Source organism: Elephantulus edwardii, unplaced genomic scaffold (genome assembly GCF_000299155.1).
Source record: "Elephantulus edwardii isolate Elephantulus edwardi_28Jun2011 unplaced genomic scaffold, EleEdw1.0 scaffold00269, whole genome shotgun sequence".
Lineage (NCBI taxonomy): Eukaryota > Metazoa > Chordata > Mammalia > Macroscelidea > Macroscelididae > Elephantulus > Elephantulus edwardii.
In genome coordinates, this window is record NW_006400019.1 from 608,170 (window position 1) to 628,066 (window position 19,897).

At 44.1% G+C, this 19,897-nt stretch overlaps 1 protein-coding gene across 1 annotated transcript in view; it reads right to left on the bottom strand.

Annotated features, from left to right (window-relative positions):
- Positions 1 to 18,272, bottom strand: part of CD99L2 (CD99 molecule-like 2) — a 28,144-nt gene extending 9,872 nt beyond the window's left edge. The window contains exons 1-3 of the mRNA XM_006899965.1: positions 18,183 to 18,272; positions 6,301 to 6,370; positions 5,593 to 5,676 (exon numbers count right to left, since the gene is read on the bottom strand). Of these exons, the coding sequence (XP_006900027.1) occupies positions 5,593 to 5,676; positions 6,301 to 6,370; positions 18,183 to 18,272 (244 nt within the window). The remainder of the gene's footprint in view (positions 1 to 5,592; positions 5,677 to 6,300; positions 6,371 to 18,182) is intronic.
- Positions 18,273 to 19,897: the final 1,625 nt, after the last annotated feature.

A 19,897-nucleotide genomic window follows, 5' to 3' on the forward strand; every position in this document is an offset into this window, starting at 1 on the left:
TCATAGAGGGCCTTCCTCTCCTGCGCCGTCCCTCCACCCTCCCAAGCATGATGTTCCTCTCCAAGGACCGGTCTCTCCTCACTACATGTCCGAAGTAAGTCTATGTATCTCTTTAATAGGGTAGAGAAATAGGACTACAGTAAGTGTGACTTAGAGTATATGCAATTTTGATGCTAATGTTGCATTGTTGTTAAATGCCATAGAGTCTTAGAAGACCCATTGCAACCCTATGAAAGAAAATCTTGAATGCAAAACTTTCATCTTTTTCTCCAAGTTTATAGAGTTTCTGGAGGCATGCTTTTTTTTTTTCTTTTAAGTGTATGTCACTACAAAAGGCAGTCAGCTCACGGGTACACTATTGTGAACAACAGCCATACCCTAGTATCAACCCCAAACCAGAAAACACACCTTATCAAAATCTGCCAGTTTCACTCATCTTCCTAGCCTGAAATAACCCCAGACTGGTAGCCAAAATCCCCTTTTAACATTAGGCCACATCCAATCATCTTATGGGTACCCTATTGTGAACAACAGCCACACCTTAGTCTCAGCCCTGTTAAACTCCTATTGATACTGGGGTGAGATGATGTCTCAATATTGTTTTGATTTGCAACATTCTGATAGCTAGGGATTTTGGACATTTCTTCATGTGTTTGTTGGTCACCTGAATTTCTTCTTTAGTCAAGGATGTATTCATATGTGTGCCCTTATGTGATTGGAATATATTTTGTTGTTGAGGTGCTGAAGTATCCTATACATTTTAGATTGGTACTTTATCAGATATAATACTGTCAAATATTTTCTGAGTTTGTGGGTTTCGTTTTTGACCTACTGAAAAACCTTTTTTGGTGTATTTCATTGTTGTTGATTACCATCGAGTTGAGCACAACTCATAGCGACCCTATGAACAAAAGGCCTGAAGCCTTTCTATAACTATCATCATTAATCAAAGTTCATAGTTTCCAGAGGCATGTTGTTTGGAAGTGGATGCCACTCCTGTTTCCAACTTTGTAGGGATTTTAGTTTTAGAAGGTCCAATTCATCTGTTTTATCCAGTCCTGGTTTCATAGTTTTCATTATGTTTGGGAGTTATTTTTAGTTTCTCCTTGATGGACTTTATAGTCTTTGTTTTTACTCCTAGATCTCTGATATATCTTGAGGTGTATTTTGTGTATCGTGTGAAGTATAGCTCTTACTTTAGTTTTCTGAAGATGGTTTTCCAATATTTCCATCACAATTTGTTAAAGAGGCTGTAGGTTCTCTACTTACATGAATTACAATTTCAAAAACCAGCTTACCAAATGCAGAAGAGTTGATTTCTGGGTAGGAATTGAGATCAAGAAATGTGATATCTCTTGCCTTATTTTACTTTTCAGTAGTGTTTTACTTATTTGAAGTCTCTTTGCATTCCGGTCAAAACTGGATATTGTCTTTTCCATCTATTTGAAGAATGGAATTGATGTCTGTATTAAGATTGCATTAAGATTATAGATTGCTTTTGGTAGAATGTCTGTTTTCATGATATTGAGTCTTCTTATCCATGATCATGATAGAATCTTCTATATATCTAGGTCTCTTTTGTTTCTTGCAATAATATTTTATCATTTTCTTTGTATAGAGCTTTTATATATCTAGTTAGATTAGTTCCTAAGTATTTCATCTTGTGATTAGTTATTGTAATAGGCATTTATTTTGTTTCCTTGTTTATGTTCGTTTTGTTACTGTAGAAAAATTTAGCTGTTGGCTGAATTGGTTGACTATATCCAATGGTTTTCTTGCTGAATTTTTAGGGTTTTCTAAGTATACTCATATTATTTGAGTATAGAGATAGTTTTAACTCTTGTTTACCAATTTGGATTCCTTTCATTGCCTTCTCTTGCCTGATGGCTTTCACTAAGACTTGGGATGCAATATTGAATAAGAGTGGTGATAGTAGGCATCCTACCTACTAACTGTTATCAAGGCAAATGTCTTTAAACTTTCTATTGAGAATTATTTTAGGTATTGATCATGCAAATACACTTTTCACTAGGTGGACAAAACTCCTTTCTATTCCTATTTTGTTCAGGAAGGGTTGTTGAATTTTTTAAAGGCCTTTAGTGCATCCATTAATAGAATTATATGGTTCTTGTTCTTTGCTTTGTCATTGTGATAAATAACATTTCTTGTTTTTCTTTTGTTTCTTTTCTACCAGTTTATTTACAAAATTTAGATACCTTGTTTTCAAGAACAAATTCTTTCAACTTCCCTCAACCCTCCACCCACCAAATTGTACAGCTTGATGTTTAATCCTTCCCTCCTTCTGCAAATTCATATCCCTCTGCTTCCAACCTCTCCTACCCCTCTTGAATCCTAATACTCCTTCTATAATAATGGTTTGTACAATATTTATCCTTGTGGGATAGAGTTAGTTCACTCAACATAATGCTCTCCAGTCCCTTCCAAGTTAGGCAATAATTTACAAAATCATTGCTCTTGTGTGCTGTATAGTATTCCATTGTGTGGATGTACCATAATTTTTCAATCCATTCTTTTGTGACTTGGGCTGTTTCCATGTTTTTGCAATGGTGAATAATGCTTCTATGAACATTGGCCTATTATTGTACCAGTTCCATACTGTTTTGGTTACTACTTCTGTGTAGTAGGTTTTGAGATCAGGAAGTGCTATGCCTCCCCCTCCAAATAAATTTTATATTTACCTTTTAATCTCCATGAAAAATGAATTTAATATCTGCATTACTTGTTTTTCTTATGTGAACTCTCCTTACACACTTGTTATTGAATCCCATATTATTATAATAATAGCCTCTTCCAAATTCCAACAGTCTAATCATCAAACCCTTCCGTGCGAGAAAGGACTTTGCAAATGGAGTAAGTTAAGGATTCTGAGATGAGAAGAGTGTTCAGGTGGGTCCAATGTAACCACCTGGTCCTTAAAAATCAGGAGGAGGCAGGAGATTCAGAGAAAGAGATGGATGACAGAAGCAGGGATGAGCACCAATGAGCGATCCGAACGCTACGCTGTTGCTCTGAAGATGGAGGAAGGGGCCCTGAGCCCTGGAAGACATGTGAGAAAGAGATACTTTCTAGAGATTGTAAGCACACGGATTTTCACCCGGGGAGACTCATTTCAGGCGTCTGACTGCAACAGCTGTTGGATAATGAATGTGGCCCTTTGAAACACTCAAGTCTGAGGTAATTCATTACCGCAAGAGCAGGAAATGAATACAACCTTGGACCTGAGATGAGATCCCAGCCCCAGGCAACAACACAAGGATTTCCGCCTGTGAGGAACTCCCAGCTGTGTGGGATGTGCACTCCTGACCCAGAGGAATGACGACATGATGGATGAAGACTGTTTTGACTCGTTCTTTATGGTCATTTGTTATGAAGCAATTAAGACAATGATACAAGAAAGCAGAGGAAAAGTATTCCTTTTATTGCCTCCCAACCTTGATGATATGTCTTTTTTAATATTCTGCCTGATAAAACAGGAAGGCGAGGAAAGCATTTGTGTGGCATCCCTGAAGTCCAATAGTTGGCTCAGGGAACCTACTTCAGCAAGTAGTCTGTTTTCAGTGGCATTAACTGCTTTTCTCATAGAAGACAAATTTTATTTGAAAGAGTGGAAGTCAGAGAAACTGTACTTATTCCATTGTGAAGATCTGACCAACATTTTCTTGAGAATGAATGAAAGAGATGATCCTGTCCTTTAAAAACAAACAGGTTGACAGCATTTGTTATCCGTGATAAAATTCAAGTGCTCATGAAATACTTCAATTTTGAAATATGTGCATCTGGCAGCATGATCTTTCTGATACATAAATTTTTTGCTCAGGAGATCTGTGATGGCCTAACACTTGACTTCTGGGTGCTGTGGCATCGTTTGGAACCACAACACAGCTCAGCGCACCAATATTTTCAAAAGGACCAACACAAGATGTTACTAAGCCGTGAATGGGCATAAAATCTATCCAAAGGTCAAACAAGAACCTATTGGTTCAATGAGGCCAAGGACGAAAAGGTCATGAATATGGTTTCACATTTGATACAGCAATTAACCTTTAAACCATCATTTGCCGAGCTCCAGTGTTACATCCAAGAAGAAAGTCCATGACGATCTGGAGAGTTGATTGAAATATACCTCTTTCTTCCAAGCTCCGGAAACCCTACGAACTTGGAGAAATGATGAAAGTTAAACAAGTGTTCAGGTCTTTCGTTCACAGAGTCGCTATGAGTCGTCTATGACTTGACGGCACTTAACAACAACAACTTCCAAGTGCAGAGTTAAGTCCAAACTGATTTGCCACCTATTTACCAACCATAACAGCATACCACAGTGGCTGAATATAGATGCAGATGGGAGAATCCCATTCTTCCATTAAAACAGACATAAAAGAAATTTGCAAGTGCATCACAAAACAGTTCTTCTCAACCTATTTTGTGTTTGTCTTTCCAAAGATTTCTTATAAAATATGTTATTCATGTTAGCACATAACTGACAATTTAAATGTCCACACATAACACCCAGAGAAACAGCAGTTAAGAAAAAAAAACCAAAATGTGTTGCATTAGGAAAATCTGCTGTCAAGTACCTTTCCAAAGTGCTAAAGAGCAATGATGTTAGTGTAAAGACTAAGGTGTACCTAATCCAAGCCATGGTCTTTTTAATTACTTCCTATGCACATGAAAGTTGGACAATGAATAAGGGAGACACAACAAGAATCATTGCCTTTGATTTGTGGTGCTGGAGAGGAGTACTGAATATCCCACAGACTGTGAAAAGAACAAGCCTGTCTAGGAGGAAATGCCAACAGGGGTCTCCTCAGAGGAAAAGATGGTGGAACTTCATCTCACATTCTTCAGACACGTCATCAGGAGGGACAAGTCCTCGGAAAAGGACCTCATGCTGGGAAAGGTGGAGGGTCAACAAAAGAGAGGGAGACCCTCAATGAGGGGTTACACAGTGACTACAGCGACAGGCTCAAGTGTGTCAGAGATGAGGAGGATGGGACGGGACAGGACAGGGCTCAGGTCTGTTGTTCATGGCGTCAAACATGTCAGAGATGAGGAGGACAGCACAGCACAGGACAGGACAGGACAGGGCAGGGCAGGACAGGACAGCACAGGACAGGACAGGGCAGGACAGGACAGGACAGGGCTCAGGGCTATTGTTCATAGGGTCACTATGAGATGTAGTCGACTCAACAGCCCCAAACAACATGTAGTTTACATACATGTGAGTCCCATGCACAGTCCTCACTCAGCAGCCTGCCATCGGGTCTCCACAGCGGTAACCTTTGTGGAAGGCAATTCCCCATCTCCTTCCCAATTTATACACAGAAATAATGAAAAGGAATCTTTTTCTCTTTAAATTCTAATGTGATGACTATGGCTCATACGAACAAAACTTTGAGACCCTCAATTATTTTCAGACTCTGAAGGAGTCTTGAGGCCAAGTGTTTGAGAATTGCTATCTCAGGGTTTCATGGGTGCCCTGCTCTGCTGGGCAGGGTTGGCTCCACAGGCCTGTTGTGCTAGCGAAGCGGGACCCCACCCAGGCGCCCCAGTGTGACTTACCTCCACCTCCACCTCTTGCTCCTCCTCCTCCTGGCTCCGGCTTCCTGTGGCCGTCATCAGGGTCGTCCAAGGCGTCAGCCAAGGATAAGTCACCACCTTCGGCAGCCCAAACACAAAGGAAACAGCAGCTGATTAACAACTGATGGAAACAGGATTCCTTCAAAAAGCTAAACCCTCCTCCCGGGCTGAGCGACTAGTGCAAACCAGGAGTCAATACAAAGTAGCCCTGAGGAGACTCAGACTCGTCCACAGCTGTCAATACTGAAAGCAGCAAGCCCTGTTCGCACACTTCTGGCCCCATGTGCACTCTGCCTGGCTGCAGCTACTAGTCTGAGGGCCCGTATGCCGGACAATTAGAAACAGGCCACAAGGTCACAAGAGAGCAGCAGGTGAGCTGGCTCCCTGGAAGGCAGGGCACTTGGAATGCTCTAGAATGCGCCCAAGGTACCGGTGACAAGGGGCAATTCCGTGAGGATGCCTGATCAGGAAATGGTGGGAAGGACAGAGCTGCAAAGGAGCGCAGAGTTCACGTCCTTTAGACTAACTCTCCATCTGCCTTCATAAAACCTAAGGCACTCCACCATCCAGCTGAAAAGGGAGAGGGACCGGAAGGGTCCAGGGCACAACCCTTCCTGGTGACAAGGGATCAGCCTCGGCCGGCCTTGTACGCACAGGGCTTGCTGGCCTCCCTGCCCTGCCCTCCCCTGAGCGGCCACGTACCTGCAGGATTTGCAGGCACCCGGGGAATTCCTGGCCTCCTGGTTGTGGTGGTGATGTCGCGCTCCCATCTCTCTAAAGGAGGGTGCAAAGGTAGGAACAGCAAGTTAACATGGAGGCTCCACCAGGCGAGTTGGGAATGTGCACACTTAACAGCAGGCCGGTTCTGGCCACACTGTCCCATCCCTCCCAGGGTTTCCCTCCTGACCAATAAGAAAACCCAGAAAGGACACAGTGGGCGAGTGGGCATGCAGCACCAGCAGGAGACACAGGCAGGCTCTGGGGGCAGAAGGCCCTGGGCCAACAGTGAGTTTCCAAATCACAACTGCCCACAGGCCCTGGCACAGAGAGCTCCCTCAAACCCCCATTTCCTCTAGCCCAGGGAAAGGGCAGCCTGAAAGAAGAGAAAGCATGTTTGTTTCCCAGTCCAGGGATCTTGGCTGAAAGCAGAGAATACCAGAAGGTTGTCTACTTGTGTTTTCTTGACTATGCAAAGGCATTTGACTGTGTGGATCATAACAAATTATGACCAACAATGAGAAGAATGGGAGTTTCAGAACACTTAATTGTGCTCATGCGAAACCTATACTTAGACCAAGAAGCTGCTGTCTGAATAGAACAAGGGAAGACTACATGGTCTAAAATAAAAAAAGGGCTCTATCCTCTCTCCATAATTATTCACTCTGTCTGTTGAGCAAATCACATGAGAAGCTGGACTCTATGAAGAAAAATGTGGCATCAGGATTGGAGGGAAGCTCATTAACAATCTGTTATTCAGATGACACAACCTTGCTTGCAGAAAGTGAGGAAGCCCTGAATCACTTGCTGCAGAAGATTAAAGACTATAGCCTTCATCTCAACATCAAGAAAACCAAAATCCTCACCACTGAGCCAATAGGCAACATCATGATAAGCTGAGAAAAGATCTGAAACTGTCAATGGTTTCGTTTTGCATGGCTCTAACAGTCAGCATCCTTGGTAACACCAGTCAAGAAACGAAAAGACTTTGGGAAGGCATTGGAAGAGTTGGCTGTCAAGAACCTCGCCAGGATGCTAGAGAGCAACAATGTCAATCTGGAGACTTAGGTGCACCTGGTTCAGGTCATGGTATTCTCAGTTGCTTGCTTTGCATCTGCGAGCTGGACAATGACTAAGGAGACAGAAGAACTATGGTGCCTTTGAGGTATGATATCAGGAGAGTGCTGAATAGCCATGGACGGCCAAAAGAACAAACAGGTGTGTCTTGGAGACGGTGCAATTAGGGTTCTCCTTAAAGCCAAGGATGGTGAAACTTGGTCTCACATATTTGGGAATGTTTTTGGGGGAAAGACAGCATGCTTGGAAAGGTGGAGGGTCAGAGAGAGAGGAACATCCTCAAAAAGACGGACTGACACAGTGATATAGAAATTAGACAGAAATTGTGAGGATGGCTCAGGATAGAGCGAGGTTCAGAATGTTGTTTGTAAGGTCACTGTCAGTCACAGTCAACTTGATAGCACTTAACAACAACAACTACTCATGGGGAAAATCTATCCCTCACACACTGTCTACCTCACTTCATGGTCCTGCAGAAGAAGGTGGTGAGGCACCAATTTCTCCACCTGGTCAGGTCAGCAGAATAAGGTCCAGCTTATCTGTCCACCAGGGTATGCCAATGAGGCTGTGAAGGTAACAGATATGTCACTGCCCTTCCGGCAGAAGCAGGCAGCTACCAGGAAAACACAACAGGATGAGAAAAGCTGATCAACAATAGATGTCAGTTTGGAGATTAATTAGATGTTCAAATTATCAGATGAGGATTTTAAAGCAGTCATTGTGAAAAGGTTTCAACAAGGAGTTACAAATGCCCTTTGTACAAATAAGAAAACCAGAAACTCAAAAAAAGAAACAGAGACCGAAGACATTAAAAAAATTTTTAAAAAAGACCCTAAAGGAAATTCTAAAACTGAAATGGGGTTTTCCAGATGTTTTTTATTTTCTATTTCTTGAGATTTTTTTGTTTTGTTGGTAGGTCTGGGGTTCCCCCCATTTCTCTTGAGAAAAACAGAACAAGAAAAACAGCCACCTGGAAGGGCTCAATAGTAGAATGAAAAAGAAAACCCCAGAATCCCTGAGCCTGAAGAGTGGCGCACTGCTGCCCAGTCACTTTGGTCTCACAGCCCCGCAGGGCAGAGCAGAACTCGGTCCCATGGCATTTCCAAGGGTGTCATCTTTATGGAAGCTGATGGCCTAGTTCTTCTCCTGCGGAGCAGCGTGTGGAAAGTGCTGAACTACAACCCAAAAGCTCCTCAGTCACTTCCCCTGAGAATCCTGACGGAGGGCAGCTGGTGCGTCAAAACTTCCAGCCTCGGAGCTAGCAGACAAATGATTTAACCCCAGCACTACTAGAGTTCATTGAACTTGAAGATAGACGCACTGAACTTATCACCCTGAACAAACAGGGAGAAGAGTAGATGGAAGGGAGAATATGACACATATTGAGGCTCTATATAAACAATAAAAGAGATAATATTTGTATTAACAGAGTCCAATAAGTACAGCACAGAGAGAGATTAACTGAAAACATATTCAAAGAAATATCAGTTGAAAACTGGCCAAATCTGGTGAGAGACACAGACCTACAGATTCCAAGTGTAGTACAAATCCCTAGTATGAAAATGTTGATGAAATCTACAATAAGTGCATCACAATTAATCTTCTGAAAACAAAAGACAAACACTGCATCATGAAAGCAGTGAGAAGGAAAAGATGAGGCAAGATGGGAAAAACATCAACTGAAACGACAGTGAGAGTCTTGCAGTTGAAATGAGATGAGGTCAAAAGAACAGGACTCACCATTTTCCAAGAAAAGACCTGGCAAACACAAATTCTGTAATCTGCAAAAATACCCTTCAGCAATGAAGGGAAACTGACACAACATTCTCAGACAAAAGAAGACTAAAAGAATTTGTCTCTAGGGAACTCAAGAGAACAGCCAAAGAAATGACTTTTTCCAAACAGAATGGAAGGTGTCTTGGGGGTACAGTGTTTTAAGCACAAGGACACTAACCAAAAGCTTGAAAGTTCGAACCTACCAGAGGCTCTGCAAAAGAAAGATGAAGGAGTCTGTCTCCATAAAAATGGACAGCCTTGGACATTCTATGAGTCAAAGTCAACTCAAGAGCAGCAGGCTGGGCTGTGGTTTTGCTGGTGGTTTCTCTTCAAACAGAAGGGAAAGGTTTACAGGAGGCAGCCCTGGTGCTTCATCAAGGAAAGAAGAACACAGCGCTGGGTGAAAATAAGAGAGAATCAGATCAAGTATCCTTCACGTGATTTTCCCACATCATATCTGATGCATGAAGCAGACATAAATAAAAAAGAAAAACAATGGACAAGTTCAACAAAAACAATAGTTGGGTCTTAGAAAACAAGATAGACATATCTTTAGTATATTGGTTTTGTTATGGGCCATTGAGTTGTTTGTAACTCACAGTGACCCTATGTATAAGCGCTCTGAATCCTGCTCTATGCTGAGCCAACTCTATTGTCTCTGACACACCTACTTCCATTACACTAGTCAATGAGCCAATCCATCTTATCCAGGATCTTCCTCTCCTGCACTGTTCCTCAAACCTCCCAAGCATGACGTTCCTCTCTAAGGACTGGTCCCTGCTTGCAACATGCCCAAAGTATGTCAGACGAAGCCTCAGAATCTTTGCCTCCAAGGAGCAGCCTGGTGTCACCCTCTCCAGGACGAACCTGTTTGTTCTCTTAGCCATCCATGGTATATTCAACACTCTACTCCAGCACCACAGCTCAAAGGCATCAATTCTCCTTCTATCATCCCTAGTCACTGTCCAGCCTTCTGATGCATAACAAGTGATTGCGAAGTATATTGGGGGGGGAACCCTAAGGAAATGCAAATTACAAAAATTTAAAAACAAATGACAAAACATTACTAATTATCTTACAATAATAGAATGAATGACTATGAACAAGTGTATGTCAACAGATCAGACAACCTCAAGGAAATGAAAAAATTCCTTAAAACTATAAACTACCAAAAGAAGGAGTAGAAAATCAGATTAGATTTCTAATAGTCAGACTCAACTGGTAACAAAAAAAATTTCCCCATAAAAAAATGTTCAGGACCATGGACAGTTTTACCAGGGCCTTCCATCAAACATTTAAGGAATAAAAGACACTCCTTCTCAGGCTTCCAAAAAGCAAAACAGAAGGGAACTCATCCTTGATCTTTTGAGGCCAATGTTATATCTTCCTGTTAGGAAGAGCCTATTGTTATGTTCTATTCATCTTTCCTCTGTAGTAATTTCCTTGATCTGGAATCTCCTTTATTTGACACTAATATGGAGGCTAGGATTTTCCCTCAATCTCACATACCTTGGGCACGTGACCAGGAGGGACCAGTCCTTGGAGAAGGATATCATGCTCAGAAGGGTCGATGGACAGCGCAGGAGAGGAAAACCCTGGATGAGATGGATTGATACAGTGACTGGGGCAATACGGGTTGGTGTGTTGGAATTAGTGAGACTGGCTCGGGACAGGTCAGGCTTCAAAGCTGCTATACCTAGGGTCACAATGAGTTGCAGGCAAGTCAACGGCACATAATAACAACAACAATATAGTAACTGCTTACTGAAAGTGAAGAAGTCTCAAAATACTTCTTGAAGAAGATACAAAAATCAGTACGTGTTATACTTCAATATCAAGAAAATAAAAATATTTACCGTACCAATAAGCAACATAATGATAAATGAAAAAGAATCTGAAGTTGTCAACGATTTACTTTCCCTTGGATCCATAATCAACATGCATAGAAGCAACTGTCAAGAAATGAAACAATGTACTCCATTGAAGGACCTCTTTTATGTGCTGAAGAACAAAGCTGTCTCTTTAAAGACTAAGGTAAGTCTGATCCAAGCCATGACTTTTTTTATTTTACATTTTTTAATTGTTTCAAATGCATGTGAAAATTGGAAAATGTATAAAGACTCAAGAATTTTGAATTGTGGTGCTGATGAAGAATATTGACTATATCACGGACTGCCATAAAAGCAAGCCAGTCTAGATTGAAAGGAGTACATAGAGATCACATTTCACTCTAGGCTTGTTATCCTGATCACCACTATCGGACTGATAGGCATTATTATGACAGCTGGAGAAAAGATTGAAGCTGTTACCTATTTCATTTTACCTGAGCCCACAATCAACACCCAAGGTAGCAGCAGTCAAGAAATCAAAAGACATGGTGCAAAATTTACTGTCAAGGACTGTTCCTAAATTCTAAAGAGAATGGATGACAGTTTAAAGACTTTGGTGTGCCTGATTCAAATCATGGTCTTTTCAATTGCTTTGCGTGCATCTGAAAGTTGGACAAGGAATAAAAATGGCAGAAGAAGAACTGATGTCTTTGAGCTGTGGTGTTGGAGAAGAGCACTGAACATCCCATGAACTGCCAAAAGAACAACAATAACAACAAATCTGTGTGGGAGGAAGTGCAATCAGGGTGCTCCTTGGAGGCAAAGATGGGGACACTTCTTCTCACACACCAGCATGCTGTTCGGAGGGGCCAGTCCTCGGAAGAAGACATCATGCTGGGAACGGGGGAGAGGAAGTCCCTTTCCAAGACAGACCGGCAAAGGGGCACAAGGAGCCAGAACAGGACTGAGACTGAGGGTGCAGCTTCTTGGTCTACGTGACCGTTTTGCCTGAGTGCAATCAATCGCTCTGGGATTCCCAGGCCAAGGGAATGTTGCGTGGTTTAAAGTACCGAAAGGTATGCATCAAGGTTATATTGTCTCTCCATGCCTCCTCAATCTACATGTTGAGCAGATCATTCAAGAAGCTGAACTCTATGAAAAATGTGGCAGGAGGACCGGAGGAAGACTCATCAACAACCTGCGTTATGCAGATGGCACAACCGTGCTCACTGACACTGAGGAGGCCTTGAAGAGTTTGCTGCAGATGAGCAAAGACTACAACCTTCACTATGGGTTACATCCCAACACTAAGAAAACAAAACTCCTTACCGCTGGGCAACACCATGAGAGACTGAGAACAGATTAAAGCTCGCAGTGATTTCTATGGTACATAGGGTTGCTAGGAGTTGGAGCCAACTCTTGGGCAGCTAACATTATAAAAGGGAATCTAAACTGAGAGACAGCGCCCTTATTCACTTCACAGTGCTTTGAACGGAGCCAGGGAAGGCGTCCTCAGAGGGCACTGCAGCTCCTCGCACTGGCTGGGACTGTGACACGAGTTAGAGAGAACATAGCATCGGTTAGCAAACATCCGGCATTCTCAATAAAGGAAAGAGTAGGAGTTTCTGTTTTCAGATTGTTCTCTTAAAGAAAGCAACTTATGCCAATTGCATTTCATCTGATCAAGTGGATTACAGGCCCCTAGGGTTTTTATTGAGTGTGCGTTCTGAGTGGGTGGTACATATTAATCTGTTTGCTTTTAATAGAGTTTTTATTATTATTATTATTACTCACGCTTTACTGAGGAAATTCCTTTCATCTTGTCTTCAAAAGTGAACCCATCAAAGTCTCCAAATCCTAAACATAAAAAACGATTTTGAAATTTATCTCCTTTCACATGGAACAAAATAATACTAAAGTATGTTCTTGAAATGGCTGTCTCCCTGTAAACAAAGTTATGAAGGTAATGGCCCTCATCTGAAATCAACTGAGATCACCAAAGACACTTGGGGTTGATGTCCTTCCACAAACAATTTATCTTCACCAAAGACAAAGCATCTGAGTGAAGTATCACCGGCCGCACTGGGAGGTCACAGGTCCACTGTCTGGAACACCAAGTACAGTCATGCAGACGACTTTGTCCACAGCGGCTCTCTGGGAATGGAATGTAAGAGCCCAAAGCTCCACTAATGATGGGTCAAGTTCACAGTTGCCCTGAATTTTGTCAATCCCCCATACATTGTCAATCCCTCTGCCCGCTAGCTGCCCACTCAGGCCACTAGCCCTGCCTGTTCACAAGCCCCCAGGGAAAATCTTTTCACTAGAGAGTCTGTCCTCAGAAGTGGACCTGCCTGCCAAACCCTGTGCTCTACTGAACTCATCGGCTATCACTCTCTCTCGATGGGCACAGAGTCCATAATGGCAAACAGGTTATCAACTCTGAAGCAAATTGCTCTAATGATATACTGGAATTGAACAATTAATTCAGTAGGTGGGCACTGGTGGGAGGCAGGTCCGTCACTGTTGGAGAGAGAGGTTCAGTCAAGGGGAGGAAACTAGAACTCTAAGGTCACGTATCAGAGTGAAAGACGTGAGTATGAATTCATGTTCTGCTTACTACATACATGGTTCCGTACACATACATGGGTTAGCATGCATGCATGCTCTGTCAGCTGGGAGGGCCCAGAAGCCACGATACTACAACAGCAAAGTGCACACCTTGCACCTAGACCTCGGTTTCTAATTCTAACCTCCAATCCAAGGAACCAGTCTGCTTTCAGAGACATGGCTGATATTAGCATTGGGGAGGGAGCTTTCTAAGATGAGCCAGGAGCATCGTGCAGTGCAAGAAAGTAATGAAGTGCTAAAAACCCAAGGATCAAAAGGCTATAGGAAGAGCCCCCAATGACAAGCCCTGCGGTCCAAAGCAAACTAAATCGCCGTGAGTCCATACTGAGATGTGGGACTAAATAAATACATAAATAGGGAAACAGAGCCATCGCCTGTCTATGGAACTCCCCTGACTAACTTCCCCTTTCCTCAGCTGTGGGATGTGCAAAGTGACTTCCTTTCAAAGGGCACAGTACGTGAAGGAGGGACCAGAGTAGCTTTACGGTAGAGAAACCTGGCAAACGCCACTTAATGAGGTAATCACTCAACAGTGCTAAGCATACTGACAGCATGCAGCCTTGGTGTAGTGCGAGGAGAATGGCATCTTACCACAAACCCACCACTATAGTCGAACCAGGGCACAAACAGGCCAACAAAGAAAGACCTATCTTTCTACCTGACTGTCAGAGTCATCAAAAACCTGTCCCAACCAAAAGGACCCCAAAGAGGTGTGATGACAAAATGGTGTCATGAGTGGGATCTCAGCAAGGAAGTAGGGAGATCTGAAGAAAGTATGGCTGTCAATAGGTGATAATGTACTGAGGTCCCTTAATTGTGACAAGTGTACCTTACTAATGTAACAACAGAGGAACTGGGATGGTGGGGCACTTAGCAAGTTTCTGTACCTTTTGCAGTTTTTCAGAAAACCTATAAAGTGTTCTAAAAATGAAGTTTAAAAAAATCCATTTACTCAAAATTATTTTTTTAAAAAATCTTAAAGGTACTGCTAAACGATGAAAGAGATGGCAATCTGTTCTCTAAACCATTCAAGGAAAATAAAAGGAAGAAAGAACAACAATAACCAAAATCAATCTAGCCAGCAAAAGCCACCTAACACAAGCCAGGGCAGGATGGCAAAGCCAATTAAATAGAACACACTAACATAGGAATACGTACAATCTTAATGAGTAAAAGCAAGGAAAGTATGTCCATAGACACAAACGAAACAGAAAGAGCTGTAACTCTAGGTTAACAAGGCAAAATGACAAACAAAAGATGTGAGAAATAAGAAAATGGAGAAATACTAGCCAATTGTTAACAGAAAGAAGGCAGATGTAACAATATTAATAAGAGACAAAATAAAATCTAAGGCCAAAAACTCTACAAAAAGGAAAAGTAATACTTTATGAAAATAAAGGGTATAACCTACTGAGAAAATAGAATTTACAGAACTTAATGACCTAGACTCTAAAATGTATTACGATGGAGCCTGCTGCCTGCGAATAATCCTTGTAAACAAATGAGCAAAACAAACGAGGCAACTGACAATGAACAACAAGCAGTGCCATCCGGTGGGCCCTGAGAAAAAGAAATGGTGCCCATTAAAGCCGAGAGGTGCTCCTGGACTGAATCCTGAACAGACAGAGGCTATCATTTGGGCAACTGGTGGCATCTGAATGAGGTCTGTGGGCCAGCTGGTAATGCCGGGTCACTGATTTTAATGGCTGTTCTGCAGTGAGAAAGGAGAGCGTCCTTGTCTTTAGGAAATGCACAATGGAGTATCAAGGATAATGGGCATCTTGTCTGCAGCTGATTTGGAAAGGATTTCAGTAAAAATATTCAGAGACACACACCCATATTATAGAGACAATTACCCAAACTTGAATGGAGCCTGGTGATTACTAGGTGGTGGTAATGAATGTCTTTGAACTGGAGTGTTGGAGAATATTGAAAGAACTGTGAACTGCCAGAAATACGAGGCAATGTGTACAGCCACAGGGCTTCTTAGCACGGACAAACAAGAATTCCTTTCCTGTACTATGGGCATGCCATCAAGAGGAGCCAGTCCCTGGAGAAGGGGATCATGCTTGCTTCTTGTTGTTGTTGTTATGTGCCACTGAGTTTCCTGCGACTCACAGGGACCCTATGTACTCAGCTCTGAACCCTGCCCTATCCTGTGCCAATCTTATTGTCTCTGACACACCTACCCCCATTCCCCCAGTCACTGAATCGATCCACCTCTTGCAGGGTCTTCCTCTCCTGCGCTGTCCCTCCGCCCTCCCAAGCATGACAGCCCTCTCCAAGGACTGTTCCCTCTGGGTTAGTAGTGCCTTATGGACTAGGTCATCAGAGCAAAGGTCAGCCGAGTGGGCTGGCCAGGAATCGAACCTGGACAAGCTGCTTGGAAGGCACTTCGGCTCACCACTATGCCACCAACAACTCTTTGGTCTTGACATTTTTCAGTGCTGATCTATTTAATGGATGGATAAGGACACCAAGGCGGTGATATGTAACTGCTTGCCATGTCTGTGCGAAAGATCTGAAACCTGCACAGGTCTTGTCACGTGTGTATTCACAACAATCACACACACACACACACACACACATCTTCAATGCCAAGGACAGAGGATTCTAGATACTCCATACCAGTTTCCCCTTCATTTGCTCTACTGGAAGTGTCACCAGGGCCCACACTATGCTTAAATCTGTCCCAGGGAAAGCAGGGGACCAGCACCTGCGTCCAGAGAGCAATTCTCCCAGAAAGAAGGCCACGTGGGTCAGTGGTGAACCCAGGAGCAAGTGCAGGGAGAGACGGGCCAGAATCCAGCTCAGACCTTAGGGCTCAGATGGGGAGCTGCATAATGTGACAACTGCTTGAGTCCCTTTAACACTTGGGACCTCCTGATAGCAGCTGGAAGGCCCAGCTATACCACACCTGGAAGAAGCCATCAATAAGGCTACCCCACCATCCTCTGCGGGCCTGGCGTGTTCTGGGTAGCACTGCCAACTAAATGGTCAGTGTTTCAAATCCACCAGGTGCTCTTTGGAAGAAAGATGGACAACTCTCCTTCCGTAAAGAAGGAACCTCGTGGAGGACAGGAGACTCAAAGGCGGTGGGGACCACCTTGAGATGACGAATACCTCCCAGCACAGGAGCCCCACAATCACACCACAGCAGTCACTTCCCTTCCCCCCGCCCCAGCTGGGGCCCAGACGAATCAGAGAAAGGAGGTCACACACCTCCCTGCACAATACTGCCCTCCTCTTCCAGTTTCTGGTGGCCCCAGGAGTTCCTGGGACCCTGACACCAATGACACGTGGCTGCCTCTCTCTTCTGTCAGTGCCTGTTTTCCTCTTTTTAGAAGGACATCACTTTGGCTGTTGTTGTTGTTCTGTACTGTCGAGACAGAAATGACCCATCGCTGACCCTCCAGAGGGTTTTCAGAGGCTGTATAAAGAGCTTACTTCCAAACAAGGAATCTTTCACAGGGCTAGGATTCCAATGTCCTGATGTGAGCCCATGTTAGACCTCTAAGTTTATGGTCATTGTCATAGCAGCAAGAGGAAACCAATCCCTTCTCCCTTACTGCTTCCTTCTGAGTGCTTGTTCATTCTTCCTGTCAACCATCTGGGGTCCGGGGAACAGCAGGGAGGCCAGTGTGGCCTGGGCCTGGAGAAGTGCAGCTGGTGTGGGCTTCAAAGTCCAAGTGCCCACCTTTGTCCTGAGCAGGTGCCCAGTGTGTGCTGAGAAACCTTTTCCAGACCCTGTTTAGATAACCCTGGAATGTCACACTTTCAACAATTATTCTTTTAATATAAGATCCCGACTTACAATTATATGTATTCTAATTGGGTAAAGTGACTGGCAAAGGCCTTCATTATGGCCCGAAATTCAAGCCCAATATATGATTAGCCCTGTGCTACAACTTGGCATTTGTGAACAGCGCACCACAGCTGTGTCATTTACACAGCTTCCTCCAATTACTGGGCTCGCAGGACACTTGAACAAGGTGCAGTCCAATCACCACAGCCTTTCATTTACCTGGAGAAACACACTTGTCAGTCACTCCCGCTCAAAACGCAGAGGGGTGTCCGGGGGCAGCAACTCCAATTATCCTCCAGGAGCTTAATTTGCTAATCCTGTGAACAACGGCAATACTCATGCAAAAGTGGGGTGATCACACAGCCATCTTCAGAAAACGGCATGTCAACAGGCTCCTCGTGTCACTTCTCCACGGGCTCTCACAGCCGGGCTACCCACCGAGCTGTGAAGGTCCTTCCCCTTGGTGGGTGTTCACTGAAGTGTCATCTGCCCACCACACACACTTACCTAAAAGTTCTGGAGTAACTGAGAACAGGGAGCAGGAATCCTAGAAGGCTTCCTAGAGGCTGGGAGCTTGAGAGAAACCTCTAGAACTAGGAAGGACGTGGCTTGGAAGACAAGCAGGAGACAAATGGCACCTGCACTTGACCAGAACATGGAAACGTCTTCCAGGCCAGGAGACACCTGTGCACATGAAGGCCCACGCACACACAGCACAGCGGCTGGGACACTAACACAGCCGCCTGACTTACTGTCATACTACTGCTGCCTGTCACGATGAGAAGCTTCCGAAAGACGGGGAAAGCCACGATGCGGAAAGTACGCGGGGACAGCGTGGGCATCTGCTGTTCGTGGTCAGCGACTCGGCTCCACCTCAGCACGCCGCCTGCTGGAGAAGCGCTTCTGGGCCCTGTCACGGTTATCTTAGTGGCAGTGTATGACCAGACCCCCTGGGTGGGCTGGCACTGCCAGTCGCGAGGCCCCAACGTTTCCTTGGACGGCTGTAACAGCTATTTCAGATGGAGCAGCAACGGGGGAAATGAGACAAAACTCGATTCAGTACGAGTTGTGGATTTGGGGTGGGGATGGCATCCAATTTAGGAAACATCCAACAATTCTGAAAATAGACAACACAAAGACAAAAACAAGCCAAAACCAAACAGACCCACTGTCGTTAAGTTGGTCATTACTCACGGCAAATTCACCAGTGTGTTTCTGACGCTATAAATCCCAGTGGGAGCAGACTGCCCCATCCTTCTCCCCAAGAGCGGCTGATGGATTAGAACTGCTGACCTTTGAGTGAACAGCCCAATGCATTCATTATGTACTATGCTACCAGGGCTTGCTACCCACAGACAAACTGTTCAACTCACTGCCTTCAAGTTGGAACCAATTTGTAACTAACCTCCAGTGGTTTTTAAGAGCTGTAAATCACACGGGAGAAGGCTGGGCACTCTCCCCCCCGTGCAGTTAACTGCCTCTAAAACCCCTCTGAGGGTCAGCTATGGGTCGGTTCGACTCTCCGGTGCCCAACAACAAAACACGTGGGAGAATATCCAACAGCTGGTGGATTCAAACTGCGTGCCTCTGGGTTTGCAGCCCACTGGGTAACCAGACAAGAGAACCCCCATCTTAAAATTCTTGACCATTTAGTCCAGTAATTCTCAGATGCAAACTGTCGACTTAGGGTATGAAATCCTAGACCAGAAGCAGGTCATTAGGTGAAAAAGCAGGAAGTCTGTGTCCATGAGGACACTAGTTCACCAGGTGTGACAGGTGCACCTACTAATGCAGCACGCAGCCAGCAGAGGGGACCGGATACTATTACCACAGTTTTTCATTAAAGGTCAAACTTCCCCAAGTGAAAAATTTCATTTTTATAAATGTCCAGGCTCTAAGCTGATCCTGCTCTTGGCCTGGGCTTAAGAGGATAAGAGGACGGAGGTGGCTCCCTGTGAAGTCTTTATCCCTTCCAATGTACTTGGGAAGGCATCATGCAGAAGATAATTGAAACTGAGTTAGATTTGGCAAATGTCTTATTGTTGCTATGTGCTGTCGAGTCACTTGTGACTCATAGCGACCCTATGTACAACAGTCCTAAACTCTGCTCGGTCCTGTGCCAAACACACTCTCTGACACACCTACCCTCATGACCCCAGTCACTGAATCAATTCATCTCATCGAGGGCCTTCCCCTCCTGCGCTGTCCCTCCACCCTCCCAAGCATGATATCCCTCCTTACAACATGCCCAAAGTATGTCAGACGAAGCTTCTGAATTCTTGCCTCCAAGGAGCAACCTGGCTTCACCCTCTCCAGGACAAACCTGTTTTTTCTCCTAGCATTCCATGGTGTATTCAACACCTTCTCCAGCACCACAGCTCAAAGGCATCAATTATCTTTCTATCGTCCCTAGTCACTGTCTAACTCTCTGAAGCACAGCATGTAATTGTGAACACTATGGCCTGGA